Source organism: Gopherus evgoodei, chromosome 1 (genome assembly GCF_007399415.2).
Source record: "Gopherus evgoodei ecotype Sinaloan lineage chromosome 1, rGopEvg1_v1.p, whole genome shotgun sequence".
NCBI classification, from domain to species: Eukaryota; Metazoa; Chordata; order Testudines; family Testudinidae; genus Gopherus; species Gopherus evgoodei.
Window position 1 is genome coordinate 36,753,368 of NC_044322.1, and position 16,248 is coordinate 36,769,615.

The 16,248-nt window shown below is 44.5% G+C and overlaps 1 protein-coding gene across 2 annotated transcripts in view; it reads right to left on the minus strand.

Moving 5' to 3' along the window:
• XPO4 (exportin 4) overlaps window positions 1-16,248 on the minus strand; it is a 144,759-nt gene that overhangs the window by 22,701 nt on the left and 105,810 nt on the right. For both annotated transcript variants that reach the window (XM_030561803.1, XM_030561811.1), the window contains 4 exons: window positions 14,187-14,329; window positions 13,891-14,036; window positions 12,235-12,412; window positions 9,750-9,909 (listed from right to left, as the gene is read on the minus strand). In XM_030561803.1, coding sequence (XP_030417663.1) covers window positions 9,750-9,909; window positions 12,235-12,412; window positions 13,891-14,036; window positions 14,187-14,329 — 627 coding nt within the window. The remainder of the gene's footprint in view (window positions 1-9,749; window positions 9,910-12,234; window positions 12,413-13,890; window positions 14,037-14,186; window positions 14,330-16,248) is intronic.

Sequence of the window (16,248 nt, forward strand, 5' to 3'; positions counted from 1 at the left end):
AGGGTGGGGATGGGGATGTGTGGGGTGCATGGGATTGGGGGGGGGCGGGGATGTGGGGAGTGCAAGAGTCAGGGTAGAGGGCTGGGGGCATGTGAGGGGGGTGCAGGTGTCAGGGTAGGGGGGCTGGGTATGTGGGGGTGCCAGTCAGGGCTGGAGTCATGGGGGGGGGTGAAAGAGTCAACAGAGGGCTGGGTGGTACAGGGCTCAGGGCAAGTGCCTGAGGGCTTGTGGAGGTGCAGGGCTCAGGGAAGACGGCTGGGTGTGGGGGGGGGTCAGGGCTCAGGGCAGAGGGCTGAGTGACTGCCCCCCCTGAACCCCAACTCCCCCACTCCTTGTCCTGGGACCCCGGCCCCTTATCCTCTGACTGCCCCTCTAGGACCCTGACCCCTACCTGTCCCCTGACTGCCCCAACCCTTATTCACATCCCCACACCCAGATAGACCTTCTGGACTCCCATGCCTATCTAACTGCTCCCCACCCCCTGACAGGACCCCCAGAACTCTGGACCCATACAAACCCCCCCCCCCGCTCCCTGCCTGCCTCAACCCCTCTCCACACCCCTGCTTCTTGACAGGACCCCCCAGAACTCCTGACTCATCCAACCCTCCCCAGCTCCTTGTCTCCTGACCACCCCCTCCAGAGACCCCTCCACACCCTAACTGCTCCCCCAGGACCCTCCCTGCTCCCTGACTCCTATCCACTCCCCAAACAGACCCCGGGACTCCCATGCCCATCCAACCCCCCTGCTCCCTGACTGCCCCCTCCAGAGACCCCCACCCCTAACCACCCCCTGGGATCCCACCCACCCTGCTCCCTGTCCCTTGACTGGCCCCACCCCTTACCCAACCCCTGCCCCCGGCTAGCCCCGGACCTGGCCCCCTTACCATGAGGCTCCCCGCTCATCCGGAGCCCTGCCGCCGCCGCCCCCCCCGTGCGCATAGCCCTGTCCTGCCCCTCAGAGCACTGCGCCCGGGGCAGCAGGGCTCCGAATGAGCTGGAAGCGTCTTTCCCTCCCCATGGAGCCAAACGCTGCCCCACGGGAGCGCCTAGCCCCAGCCCCCAGAGCGCTGCACACGCGGCAGCAGGGCTCTAAGGAAAGGCGGGGGAGGTGGCAGCGGCTTGCTGCGCTCGGGCTGGCAAGGCCTGGGACCGCGGAGCCCACAGCTTGCCACATCGGCAGGATTTTTAATGGCACGCAGAGTCCCAGCAGGCAGCCGCATGCCATTAAAAATTGGCTCGCGTGCCATAGGTTGCCGACTCCTGATCTAGTCACAAAAAAAAAAAAAAAAATCATTCACCATTCTTATAATAAAAAACTATGTAAAAATTAAGATTCTGAATAAATGTAAGTTAAGCTACACAATTGCGTAAATAAATGTGTATAGATATATTATATCCTCCTGGTTCACAAAATTTTTTTTTTTTTTAAAGTAAAGGCTATGTTTAGTTGCAAATCAACATGTTCTAATGGTTCCCAACCAATAAGAGAAGGCTACTTACCTATAAATACAGGTTCTCCCAGATGTGTGGTCCCTATCTGTATTCCAATCATGGGTACACATATGTGCCATGTTCTGGAGCTAGACGGTTTTCGTAGCAGTGTCCACTGATCCGCATGTGCATCGTGTCTCCTTGTTCTCCCACCAACGCCTCTTCAATAACCCTCTTACCACTGAGTATGCCAGCACACAGCAAAGGGGATGGAGAGTGGGTATTGGAATAGGGACCACATATCTCAAAGAACCTCCAGTGATGGTCCCTATATGCATTCCAATTGTGGGTGAGTAGCAAGTAGTAATCAGCATGGAGATGGAAATTCAGCCTGTAGAACAGCATGTTCGCAGCCTCTCCTTCAGCAATGGCCTAGCACAGTGGTCCCCAAACTTTTCAGGGTTGTGCCCCTCCTTACCCCTGTACATGCCCTCCACCATGGGAGGCAGGGCTGGGAGTGGGGCCATGGGATGCAGAAAGGGGTAAGGGGGGCCAAGGCTGGGGCCGGGAACACAGCCCCGGACTGAGGCTGGGGGTGGGATGGGTTGCAGGGCTGCGGCTGGGACTGGGGCAGAGCTGGAACAGGATGGTGTGGTGCTCCCTCTCCGCCCCCCATGGGGGCTGGCCTGAGCCCTGCTGTGAATGTTCCTTTGAGCCCCCTAGGGGGGCGAGCTCCACAGTTTGGGGACAACTGGCATAGGAGGAGGTAAAAATGTGAACGCATCGCCATGTCGCTGCTTGACAGATGTCCTGGCAGGAAACGGCTGCTAGGTATGACAAAGTGGTAACCTGTGCTTGCATAGAGTGTGCTGTAATTGTATCCAGTGACTATACGTTGGGAGTGTGTGCAGCATGTCTGGATGCACCCGGAGACCCATTTCAAGATTCATTGGGAAGACACAGCTTGGCCCTTGGACTGGCCAGCAATTGGTACAAACAGCTTCAGTAATGCCTGAAAGCTGCAGGTCCTCTGGAGATATAAGGCTAAGGTATGGCGGATAGTGAGGGAGTGAAAGGTAGCATCTGCATCGGAGGTGTATGGCTTCGGACAGAAGACAGGGAGGTGAATGGACTGAATGAAGTGGAACTCCAACACCACCTTTGGGAGGAAGTTAGGGTGCAGTCGCATGGAGACTGTGTCCTTCTGAGGGCAATTCTATATTACTGATTAAGTCAACTAACTTACGTCGCATAGGGGTGGGAAAAAGCCCTCTTCCCAAAGCAACACGAATTTTGCAGTGTCCACACCAGTGCTATGTCAGCAGGAGATGCTCTCCTGCTGACGCAGCTTATACTCTCACTGAGGTGGAGTACTTATAGCAATGGGAGAGCACTCTCCTGTCAGCATAGTGCATCTTCACCAGACACACTGCAGCTGCACCAATGCAGCATTGTAGTGTAGATGTGCCCTGAAACACAGTATGGGGTTGTGAGTGTGGGTGTGTGACAGAGAGAGAGAGAGAGAGAGAGAGAGAGAGAGAGAGAGAGAGAGAGAGCACCATCATGGTTGCGAGTATGCTGATTCGTCAAGTGAAGGGTAACAGTAACCAAGATTACCACCTTCATAAGAGATGAGAGAGGGAGCATGTTGCCAGCAGTTTGAAAGAGGGATTTGTGAGAGCAGATAGGACTAGATTAAGATCCTATGGACCAAACAGATGGTAGTAGGGTGGATAAATACTGAGACGCCATCCACTTTAGGGAATAAGGCACTTAGAGCTGCCAGATGGACCCGGAGAGAGCTGATGGTGAGGCTCAGCATCTTGATCTTGAGTAGGTAATTGAGGATGATGGGAATGGAAATCTCACCAAGATGGTGGTGATGGCAGTAACACCAAGCGGTGAAACATTTGTATTTAGCCTGGTAGCGTGCCATGGTGGATGCCCTCCTGCTTGGAGTAAGGATGTGGCATACTAGGGTAAAGCATGTGTTGTCTAGCCTCAAGCTCCATCCAAAAACTAGGCCATAAGGTGAAGTGGGTTTGGGTTGGGATGCCAGACTCGCCTCTGATGTTAGGTGAGGAGGTCTAGCAGAGTTCGGAGGCAGAGAGGTGCTCAGATGGAAAATCTGAGGCAGTCTGGGAACCAAACCTGGCGTGGCCAATATGAGGCTATGCATATGACAGTAGCATGGTTTCACTGAATCTTGCAGAGAACTTGTAGTAGGAGGGGAACAGAGGGAAAGGCGTAGCAGAGGTCTCCAGTCCAGGACAGGAGAAGTGCGTCACTTTGGGAGTCCTAGCTCAGGTCTCCCCTGAAGCAATAGACAGACAACTTGCAATACTTGCGAGTGGCGAAAAAAATCCCAGTGAGAGGTGCCCCAGATTCAGAATAGATGGCGGAGAGCAGGGTAGTGCAGCTCCCATGGAATTTTGGGTGCTCAGCAGGTACATAGCCTGGAGTATGATATGATGGTTGATGCACTAGTTCCACAGGTGTATTGACTCTGCACAGAGGGATGGAGACCAGGCATCCCCTTTTTTGTTGATGTAGGTGACTAGATGAGAGAAAGCTGTGACTGGATCAGAGAAAGAAATGCCTGGAAGGCTAGGTAAGCTGCTCAGAGCTCCAGAATGTTGATGTAGAGCCTGGCCTCTTGCGGTGTCCAAATACCCTGGGCTGTGTGTTGGAGGAGGTGCTCCACCCAGCCTGCAAGGGAGGCATCTGTTGCAATGGTGGCTTGTGGGGTGAGGGTGGTGAAGGGGCTACTGACTATGACATTGGACGGGTCGGTCCACTAGGTGAGGGAGGCCAGAACTGTCCAAGGAACCACAACCCTGGCCATCACATGATCTCTGTGAGGTCTGTACATGGAGAGGAGCAAGAGTTGTAGGCAATATGTGTAGGTCTGCATGTGGTGTCACAAGTGCAGGCGCCATATGGCCGAGGATGGAGAGGCAATGGCATACTATGATGCAAGAGGTTCAGCAAAGAGTCATCACTAGGGCTATCAGCATTGAGGAGGTCTGGTAGAAGGAAGGCACAAACCACAATTGAGTCGAGCTCCATGCCAATGAAGTTGATCGTCTGCGTAGGGAAGAGCACTGACTCCTCCTCATTGATGCAAACGCCTAGAGAGGCCAGGAGAACACGAAGAGTGGAGATGGCAGAGCTAAGCTCCTGTTGGGACAGCACAACAAGGAGCTAGTCATCAAAGTAGGGGCACACCAAGTAGTCAAGGCAGCACATGTGAGCCACCACAACCACAAAGACCTTTGTGAAGATTCACGGAGCTGTCACGATGCCAAAGGAGAGGACTCAGAATTGATAGTGATGTCGTCCCATCTAGAAATAAAGGAATATCCAGTGGCCCAGGTTGACGTCGATGTGGAAGTATGCATCATTCATGTCAAGGGCTGCAAACCAGGCGGGAGGAGGGGATGGAGGGGGAGGGAGGAGATAATAGAAGTCAGCGTCAACCTATGGAACTTGGATTTTTGGATAAAGGTATTTAGTAGGTGACAGTCAAGAATGGGGCAGAGCTCTCCGTCCTTTTTGGAACAAGGATGTATGGGGAGTATAAACCTCTGTTGTAGAAAGCATTGATAGGCGGGGTCCCCTGGAGGCATTGGGGTGGGGGACTCTGAAGGGGGAATGAAAAATTCTGTGGCATATTCTTAGTGGATAATCTCCAGTACCCAATGGTCCATGGTGATCTTGCCCCAATGGTGGCTGAATAGGGCAAGGCAGCCCCCAAAGATGATGTGTGGGGCCGCGGGTGGCAATGGTGAGAGTTTGCAGCTCTCAAGCAACACGTCAAAACTATACTCTGGGTTGTTTGGGGGTGAAAACTGAGGAAGCGGTTGCAGCAGAGGTGGTGAGACCGGTGGTGCCGGCATGGGGGTTCCTGGTGCCACAGGTTGTATAACAGGTTGGGTGCATACAGCTTCCTCTGGAGAGGAGGAAGCAGCTGTAGGGACCAGCAATACTGGCTCAACTTCCACCTCGGAGCCCGACGGTACCAGCAAAGGAAACGAGGCAAATTGATACGAGGCCTGGGAGAGAGGTACTGAGGGCGGTATGGGTCCCAGGGTAGCCAATGGGGCCAAAGAGTAGAGAGCTGGGTGTGCAGCAGACCTGAGGGGTATCAGTGCCACACCACCAAGGCCAGGTCGTAAGCAGGAAGTTAAGGTGGGCAGGCGGTAATGAGAATCAGATCTGTGCCTAGATATCAGAGAAAAGATTGGCTCTTGTTCAGAAAAGCCTTTGGAATCTGAAGATGCCTCTGGAAACGGGGGAGCAGACTGTGTGGCCAGAGCGCAGTGCAGCACAGGCATGGCCCTCTCCAGCAGGAGCAAGGCATGGCCCTCTCCAGCAGGAGCAAATCATCCATCACAGTGGACCGCCTGGAGAAGTGATGGACCAGAGAGCAGTGATGAAGATGGGTCGGGCAGTTCCAGCTCTTCCGTGGAGAGATGGCACTCCAGGCAGCCAGGAATCCATGCAGTATCCTTGGTGGCAGCGGGAGACTGCGGTGGAGCATTTATGCCAGCTGGTTGTACTGAAGGTCATGGAAGCGATGTGGGGGGATGGGCAGTGAGTGTGCAGGAGACCGCACAGAGCAGGCCACTGATGGTGTCGCCGGATCAGTTTTCTTCTTTGCCTTATCCTCAAGGCAGAGAAGCTTTGGTGCCGGTGCAGTGGGGTTGGCACGTGACTTCTCACCCAACCTGGCTCAGCTTGGGGAAGAAAGGCTGTGCTGAGAAGCATCCCTCAACAGGGACTTGCTTCTATGCCTAGGAGAGTGCTTCCTACTATCATGCCTGGAACTGTCAGGTCCGAGGCAAGGGAAGTGCTGGCATGGGTGCTCTCCGCCGGTTCTGATGATCCCAGATCTGAGTGGGCGTGCAGCCTCATGGCCTCCTCCATGAGGTGCTTTCTCAGGCAAAGCTGTCTCACCTGTTGAGCCCATGGCAGGAAAGCCTTATTGATGGCACAGCGATACAGGCTTCCCCGAAGCAGAAAAGAGCATTGGTGCTTATCATTCACAGAGAACAAGCGAGGGCAGGAAACACTGGTCTACAATTTTTGAGAAGTCGTCTGCTTCAGAGATAAAATGTGATATTTATTATGTATTTTGATGTGCTGAATTCAAATATGACAATTAAAACAACTGATTGGCTACTGTTTCTAAGATATTTAAGTTTTTACATTTTATGTCTATGTATATTGTGTAGATAGTAGAGTTTTAATCATAAATTGTAAACCTAGGTCTTTTCATGTGTTTATGGTTGCTTTACATGATAATATTTCACCTGTCCTATTTATGTAACACTTTAAAAATCAGCAAAAGGGTTACAGAAATAAAATTTATTATGAAACAGAAGGCAAAAAACTATTAGGTACATAGTTTAGTCCTGTTCTACTCAGTGCTTCTTGGCTTGTCTCTTGTATTCATTAAATGGAGCATCTCTTGTCACTGTCCAGCAAGAGTCTGCAAGCATTGATGGGCTCCATTTGCCCTGATAGCCTGCCAGGAGATTCCACTGCTGTAGTCTGGAGCCCAACAGCTCTGCCTTACTCTTGAGTAATTCCAAATCCCTGACATGGTCATTCAGTTCACCTTGTGTTAGGAGGTGTGGTTCAGAGGAGGAGGATGGGAGAAAATGTGGGTCCTGTGACATTGATGGTTCAGGACCAGAAGTTTCATCCTCTTCCTCGTCTGACTCAAGTGAGAATGATTCTGGTGCATCAGGAACCAGCAGTTCTTCTCCGTGGGGTACTGGGCGTATAGCTGATGGAATGTTTGGATAATGCACAGTCCATTTTTTTTTCTTTGACACACCTTTCCCAACGGGAGGCACCATGCAGAAGTAACAATTGCTGGTATGATCTGTTGGCTCTTTCCAAATCACTGGCACTGCAAAAGGCATAGATTTCCTTTTCCTGTTCAACCACTGGCGAAGATTTGTTGCACAAGTCTTGCAGCATATGTGTGGGGCCCACCTCTTGTCCTGATCTCCAATTTTGCAGCCAAAATAAAGGTGATAGGCTTTCTTAACCATAGTGGTTATACTGTGCTTTTGTGATGCAAAAGTCACTTCACCACAAACATAGCAGAAGTTATCTGCACTGTTCACACAAGTATGAGGCATCTCTGCTCACTTTGGCTAAACAGAATCATAGAGTATCAGGCTTGGAAGGGACCTCAGGAGGTCATCTAGTCTGACCCACTGGTCAAAGCAGGACCAATCCCCAGGCAGGTTTTTGCCCCAGATCCCTAAATGGTCCCCTCAAGGGCTGAACTCACAACCCTGGGTTTAGCAGGCCAATGCCCAAACCACTGAGCTATTTCCACCCCAATATCAGGGTTGGAAGGGACCTCAGGAGGTCATCTAGTCCAAGCCCCTGCTCAACGCAGGGCCAATCCCCAAGCAGATTTTTACCCCAGTTCCCTAAATGGCCCCCTCAAGGATTGAACTCACAACCCTGGGTTTAGCAGGCCCAGGCTCAAACCACTGAGCTATCCCTCCCCAGAATGTGTCCCTGCAAAATCAAACACTGACAAATAAGAGAGCACAACATTGTATGATTTCTAGAGCTGATATAGGGCAATTTGTTCAGCAGAGTGATGTAAGCTTTGTTATGATTGCATCATCCATGACTTCTAGGAAGAACATGATGCAATTCATATCATGTATGACGCAATACCAGCTTCAGATTGCATCATTCATTGTTTTGCCTAAAAAGCAAGTACTGTCCAAACCAGTCATAGATTTATTCATAGATCCAGTAAAAGATGTATTTTAGTCATTTCTGGTTTAAATTGAGATCCCTTCCCTTTATAACTCACTTATCCTCCGCCATTCCCAAGTCAAGGGTCGTATATACTGACCCAATAGCATATCTTGAAAACTAGAGCCAATCAACAATTTTAAGCATCATTTTCGTTCTCAGTGACCCAGAATTAGTAAAGTTGGACTACATTTATTTCAGAAGCATTTTGGCTGTAGAGCAGTGAAACAGTTCTTAAACTGCAGATTGTGGGGCACAGTCCCCAGAAGGGACCCTGTATGACCCCAACCGGGGAAACTATCACTAATGAACTATCACAACTTTGGAAAACTATCTACACTACAAAAACAACAAAGTAATACTATATACAGGAAAAGTAAAGGCTATCTTAGTGTAAAGGCGAAGATCGCAGAGGACTAAGGATTCTGACTCCAGCCATGCGGCAGTAAGAGGGAACTGAAGAGGTGTAAACCAACAGGGCCTATCATAACCTGTGCTGGGAGCATAAAGAAGAGCACTGCGCACGTGCAGGTCAATGGACATTGCTCCGAAAACTTTCCAGCTCCAGCACATGGCATATGTGCACTTCATCAATCAGATAAGAATCAGTCTTTCTTTACAAAAATAACTAAAAAATACAAACAAAGACTAAGAAGGAGCCTTCAGTATCCCAAATTTCATTAAGGATGATCCTCTGAGAATTTTAATATCCCTGATTATTTCAGCAATAGAAGCTATAAAAATGCAGTCACTATGTCCTCCTTAGTCAGTGCAAGCCAGCAAGTCTTCTACTATTGATCTGTAGTTCAAATGTGTCAACAGGCTCCAATCAGCATCAGAGCTCCATTGTGTTTGTCCTGTTCAAACAGCATATAAGACTGTCCATGCCACAAGGACTGCCAAATAAATAGTGGGTGAGGTAATATCTTTTATTGAACCAACTTCTGCTGGTAAGAGAGACCTGAAAAAGAGCTCCATGTAAGCTCAAAAGCTTGTCTTTCTCACCAACAGAAGTTGGTCCAATAAAAGATATTACCTCACCCACCTTGTCTCTCTAATATCCTGGAACCAACACAGCTACAACTACACTGCATTCTGAAATACTAACAACATGAACATGGGCATGGAACATAATGGAGTGGGGAGGGTGAAAAAATGACTAACAGGAACACAAGTTCACACCATTTGGACTCTTCTTAGGTTCTGGAGCATAAGGTTTATTTGAGCATAAGCTTTCGTGGGCTACTATATCAAAGCCTACAAAACGGCATTTAAAAATCACAAAAGTTATTTGTAAGTTATGAGCGTAGCTATTTACGCTTAGAAAAAAAATGTAAATCGAAAACACTCTTTTCAGGTTATGACTATACACACTAAATTCTAAAACAAACCACAGCTAATGTTATAAATGTCAGCAACTGGAGGTTTAAAAACTCTAACACTACTTTATGAAAGTGGATGTTAGTGTTATATACTCTACAGTCCATTAATGCAATCAAAATTGCAGTTAAAGTCTTTCTTACCTGGTCATACAGTTTTTCATCCACTAGGAGATAGGTCTTTGCCCAACGCTTAAGAAACCATACAATATCTTTTCCCATTTGTGGACTCAGAAGGTGTGTTAGATCCGCCCTTATTGCTCGAGATTCTACTTCTGAAACTCTTAGAATAGCAGATAATAACCTGCAAATACGAAATATAATTAAAGATACTTGACTTTGGGTTTTGGTGGATTTTTATCTTTTGAGGTTTAAGCAGGGTCAATTACCCAAGCAGGGTGGCATGGCCACACTAAAGATTTCCATTCTTCATGGAATAGGGTGGAAGAAGCAAAACATCACCAAGTATTTCCTCTCTCTACTGATGGAGTGTAAGCACCCTCAGGATATTCTTTCTTTACACATGGATGGTGGAATGGGACAGAGATGCTAGAATATCCTAGTCAAGTCCAAGAGAATGCATTTGAAATTAGACTCTGATATCACTACAGCAGAAAGAATTCTCTCCAATGCTCTGACATCAGGGGAAATGGAAAATATTCCAATTGGAACACTGCCTAGAGGACTAAAAAAGCTTTTATTGAGACATCGGTATTTCCCCTCTCCCTTGCATTATTACTTATAAACTTTGGACAGTTTCAGGAGTGCCTTTTGGAGCATGTGCAAACTAAATCAAACAGTGAAACTGTAAATTATCTCACTATTTTTGTTACTGTATATACTTCCTTCGCCTCAACCGTATCCCTGATAGACCCAAGCGACTCTCTTCATTTAGAGCATATTTTATTCCCTACTCCACTGGACACACACAATTGGACAATATTGCTTCCTTTTTTTTTTGCCAGCTAGAGGGAAGGATCATCAAGGAGCAAGATAAAGGTGCTCCTTTACCTTTCAAAGTATAGCATTTCCACATAATTATTTCTAGACCTGTTAATCCAGGGACCAAATGAATGGGAATGAAAAGCCATCTCTAGCCTCTTACAGTAGATTAAGGCTGGCATGAGACCGACACAGAAAAGTAATTTTAACCCTGGGTGAAGTAACTTCCATATCCATTAGTGTGCCACATGATCCCCTTAATTTGAACCCTCAAACTCTGAGACTGCTCTGAGCCATCATTTTTTTCCTTCTTCCTTCTTTCTGCATTAATCCCATCAAGCGGGGTCAGTGCTGAGTCCTCTCCCTCCAAAGTGCTCTGTTCAATGCCATATCCTCTACCACAACACATCAACATGTCTTCTTTTATGACATTCCACTACTTCTTCTTAGGCCAGCCTCTGTCTTTTTCCTTCAGTCTTGATATGTTGGGATTCTCTTTATCCTCATACCTGTCAGGACTGTACTTTACATGACCAAACCATCTGAGCCTGCACTCTCTCATTTTTTTGTTTATGGGTCTTTGAGCATGTCTTTAACAGACACATTCCTCGTGTGGTCTTTCTTCTGACTCCACTCATCCATCTTAATGTCTGCATTTCTGTTCAATGGATCATTTGCTCATGTTTCTTCTTTGTTGCCCAACACTGAGCACCATACACATCATTCTTCTTCCCAAAAAGGATGGAAATCCCTTCTGAACCCCTCACATTGGTCCTTAAAATAGGCCAGTAACTGAGTGTCTGAGCGACAGCATTCTTTCCCTACTGAAGGCCAACAGAGCTGCTTCTGGAGCAATCCCAGGGACCAACAAACAGTTCATGACAGAAGCAGACAGACCCATTGAATACTCTGGAAAGCTTGGCAAATGGTCGTTTTGTTTATGCACACTGTAGAAGGCAGTATGCAATTAATCTATATAGTTTTATCTAGAGATTTTAATTCACTGATGTTTCAAACATTTGTCTCATATGTTCAAAAAAGCAACACCATTTATTTTGATTCTTGATATTTACTGGCAAAAGACATTTATTTCTACAAAGATATTTCTCCATCTCTACTGCAAATCAAATTCAGCAATTCTCTCCAGGATCTTGTTCCACCTTCCCCTGATGCCTACCTGCTTACCTGTCTGCTCACTCTAGCTCTCTGCTCCTGGGACTTTCCTGAGTCACTCACATTTGGGAGTTAGAGGAGTAATCACTTGTATTTGTCTTGCCCCAGCTTCAATACTTTTCAATCCTACCTTTTCCCACGCCACTAAGTCACCTTTAGCTTAAAATTTCACCTTAAGACTGTTACTTTAACCTACAATTGATTTAATCCTTCCTACCTTTTCTTTCCTACCTTTATAGCATTACCTTATTATCCCTGTACTAAAACCATTTTAAAAGATAGAGATCTCTTTTTCTTTCCCACCTTTATAGCATTACCTTATTATCCCTGTACTAAAACCATTTTAAAAGATAGAGATCTCTTTTTCTTTCCCATATTCAACATTCATGCACTGCTTCCCTTTTTCCTACATGCATGAGACCATCAATATTCAAGTTTTATCTCCTATCCACCTATATAAATTTGTTTGAGATACTCTGAATGGAAGTTGCTATAGACTGTGTTGTATTCTTACCTAATTACAGAATCAGTTCTATTGTATCCTGGGATGGAAGAGGCCTTTTCTCCTGGAGATCCTAGGATCTGAAGTGTTGTATTGATGTCAACCTCAGTTGAATGCTTAATGGAATATTCCATTACTTCTGGAGGTATTAATGGAGTCTCTCCCTGAGTATCATTAGCTAAGAGGTAGCCTAAAGTTGAGAGAGAGAGAGAAAAAGTGACCACAAGTTTTTTGCCCTAGATTAAGTTTTTTCATTTTAGAACTTTGCTTTTTAAGTCTATTGGCTTTACAACAGATGTTAAATGGCATTGGAATCAATCCTGACTAACAATGCTAAAGATATCTCTTAATCAATTATGTATTTCAGTACTGTGTGTATAGATGAGAGGAGAGATCCTAAAATTTTAACAGGAAGCTAAAGATGAAAAGTAATCCCTGAATAAACAAAATACAGAACACATGTTTGCTTCACCTGCAGATACCAGAACTGATGCCTCTGTAGAATAATTAATTTTTACACAACATTTCTAATAGCTTTCTTTCTGCAGCCATGTGATAAAATGTCTTCATTTTACAGTTTTGACTCATCAGTCTAAATTGAGATTGCTAACAATCCAAGCCTCTTCGCAGCTTTCAAAAGAATGCCAAACAAACTTACTACAAAAAAAGGTTTCCTCCTTTCCACAGCAAGTTTAGCTCAGGTAGAAGAAGGTATTTAAAAGTACAATAGTCTTATGTCCAGGACAGGCCATATTCATTCCTGATCTAGTGACAACTGTAATATCCGATGTATCATAACTCACCAGAACTAAAAATAAAAACTTTATCCCATAGGGAATAATGGTATGGCTAGTAAACTGTATACCATATTTGCATCAAGATCTGGTAATCATTAAGACATCAGACATTCAAAAATCACAAAGCAGTGTTTTATTAAACATCTTAAAATATGCACATGTTTATTCCAATATTTTTGCCACTGTGGCATGGGCATAGTAACTAAGGAAATTTGGTTTTATGAATCAATATAAAAGATAGCACCAATAAAAAGTTTGAAACTTAAAGATGTTTCAAAAATAAATTGCCCTAAAATGTAGCAAAATATGTATGGTGATGTGTGGTTGCATCAATGTTTTATTGACACTCTATTTGAGATGATCTGTATAACCCTGTAAGGTCTTTGTCACTCCTTAGTAACATGGCCATCATAAACTCATGCCAGAAACTTCTTTATGCCATTACATACCTCAGATAGTCTCTATTTATGATCTTTCATTGACAGCAAGCTACCTGAATATGACGACTGACTATACTTAAGAACAAACAGGTCAAAAGTGTATGACAAAATCAGTACAAGCACAAAAAGTAAGATGTCTTCTGTTAACATTTTTCTAAGCGTCTTTATCAGAAACAAATTATTTCTAATCAAAATTAACATAAGGAAATAAGAAAAAGAATGACAAAGTAACTCAGTATTGTTGAAGGGCAAATGATACGTTTGCCTCTTGTGTGTGAAGCATCTATATGAAATGAAAGATAACGAGCACATACAAATCAATTACAAGGATGAGACATATGGGCTGATATACGCATTGCAGTTTTGGCTGAGGAGCTCCAGTTTCAGATGCAGTATACCAATATTTTATGTGTTTAACACTTTCCACTAACCTGTGACTAAAATAAGCCAATGAATATCCTCATACAGGTCATCAAGCACTTTATTGTCAATTGACCCTGATCCTGGTGAGGCAAGTAACTGCTGCTGATGTCTTTGTAACTGACCATGGAGCCTTGTCACTCTGTCTTCTAATAAACTGAAGAAAAACAATGAGCAAATAACTTTATGTAGTCATTACATAAATTAAGGTTATATTAAAGAATTAAAAACTCTGCTTAACATTAGACTCTTTTGTTTTAATCATCTGACTGAAGTATAGTACACTTTTATAATTATAATCTTGTACCTTGTAAGAAGAGGTATACAGTGTTCTGCAGCAATTCTTCCAAGCATGCCTACACTGGCCAGCTGGTCAGAGAACTGGTCTCTGTCATCTTCCTGCAGTTCGCTTATTTCTTCTTCCTCCCGAGAGGCTACACCATTGGCAGTCTGACGTGATTTTAAATAAGTTGAAAGTCATCAATGTATATTATACAAGATATCTACTGTGTTAAGAATATCATGTTATGATTTTCTTCTTCTTTGCACTTTTCTACATACTATTCAATTTTTTGGTGTTCCAGATTGAAAGTCAGAATGCACATTTAAGTTTAATAAAATATACGTAGAAGAATTAAGACAGGAGTTAGTAACTTAATGCCCATGGTTTTCTGGAATCAGGAATGGGACTAGGTCTTACCTCTGAAACAATCACTGAACTTTGAACTCAATTCTCTTATATTATTGCATTCCAGTTTTATAAGTCCAGATATTAAATGAGACTATTTCTAATAAATGGAGGACTTACAGACTGGCCACTGGATGCCAGTGAGAGACAAAACATGATAGGAGAAACAGAAGGAGAAAAAAATAGGAGGAAAAAAATCCCACCCTGTCTCCCAAACTTTTCTATATGAATCAGGAGCTCAAACAAAATGCAATCTATAATAGGCCAAGTGAAAATGGCTTTAGGTGCATTTGGCTGACCCTTCTGATCACACTTAAAAGGCTCAACCAATCAAGGACAAGTGAGCAAAATGATTCCAAAACTCAAACACATCACTGTTGGCTCGCAGATACACTAGTTTAGACACTAATCAAGACTGAATTACTACATTTGCTATTTGAGTCACACACACAAGAGACCAGGAACTAATATTTTAAGCTGTGAAAACACTGAAGCTGGATATTTTGTTTGCCAGCTTCATACACAAGTCATGACAAAGACAATGTTGCCAGTTCTAGAGATTTTATTGCGAGTCCTACCATATCTGGTATTTTAAAATCCTAGCTCCTGGAGTCCTGTTATTACGTAAAAATCAGAGCTTTCATTAAGGAAAGGAAAAGTTTCCAGCCCCCATTGTTTACAGAGTAAAGGTTGAAAAAGTGAATACTAAAAGCTCAAAGAATCAGAACAGAAATAAGAACCACCTTACTTTTTTTTTTTTTAATCTCATGATTTTTAGTAAATCTCTATTTTTGAAAACTCAGGTTGGCAACATTGCAAAGAACTCTTGAGTAACTTTATGACTTATTTCCAAGAACAAATACACTACATTTCTGGGACATGGATTTCAGTGTTAACTGGAAAGTTAAATATCCAATTGCAGTAGTTGATAAGGAAGAGAGAAGACTGTGTGTCAGAGAAAAATATCTTTTTGCTGTCATTCTAGAAAGGAGCTGGGAAACTTGAATCCAAACCTTAAGTCCTCCCAAAGTGCTTTTAAATGCCTCTTTTCTTTATCTAAACTGGCAAATAATTGTCTTTTGGTCACTTCAAAGTTGCAGCTGCTTACTGAAGAGTGCTTTCGTATTTGAAAGTTCCAGCCACCGCTTTGATATTGAACAAGCAGCATTCTGAAATGCCAGCTGTGGCTTTTAAAAGGTTATTCATGGGATAAACGACTTATCCCACAGTGGGACATGAATTAACCTGTGTATACAAGTTATGTCAAGACTGTCGGGGTTATGAATTCAAGGTCTCTTGTAAAATATTCTTCTCTATACTGACACTCTTACCACCATCTGTTATGTATCAAGAGAACTGAAGTAGGTTTATATGGTATTTTTCGGAAGTGAGGTATCTCAAAGTCCTTTAAATACGATCAAGTTTAAAACCATTAAGAAAATTACTGTATAAAAATTGGGCAATCATTAATATGCTCAAGATTTACATTCAACAGTCTGCATCAGAACGTGTTTTAAGAGGAGGAATGTTGGGATGGATAACAGTTATTTTCTTTTTCCTGTGAAAATGCCATGGAATGTTTAAAATTTCCTCCTGGACAGCTACCATGGAAAGGTTGGTTTACCATTTTATCCAAAAGGACCGTCTCTCTACAAATGCAGTTTCTCCCAGTCTGGGCCCA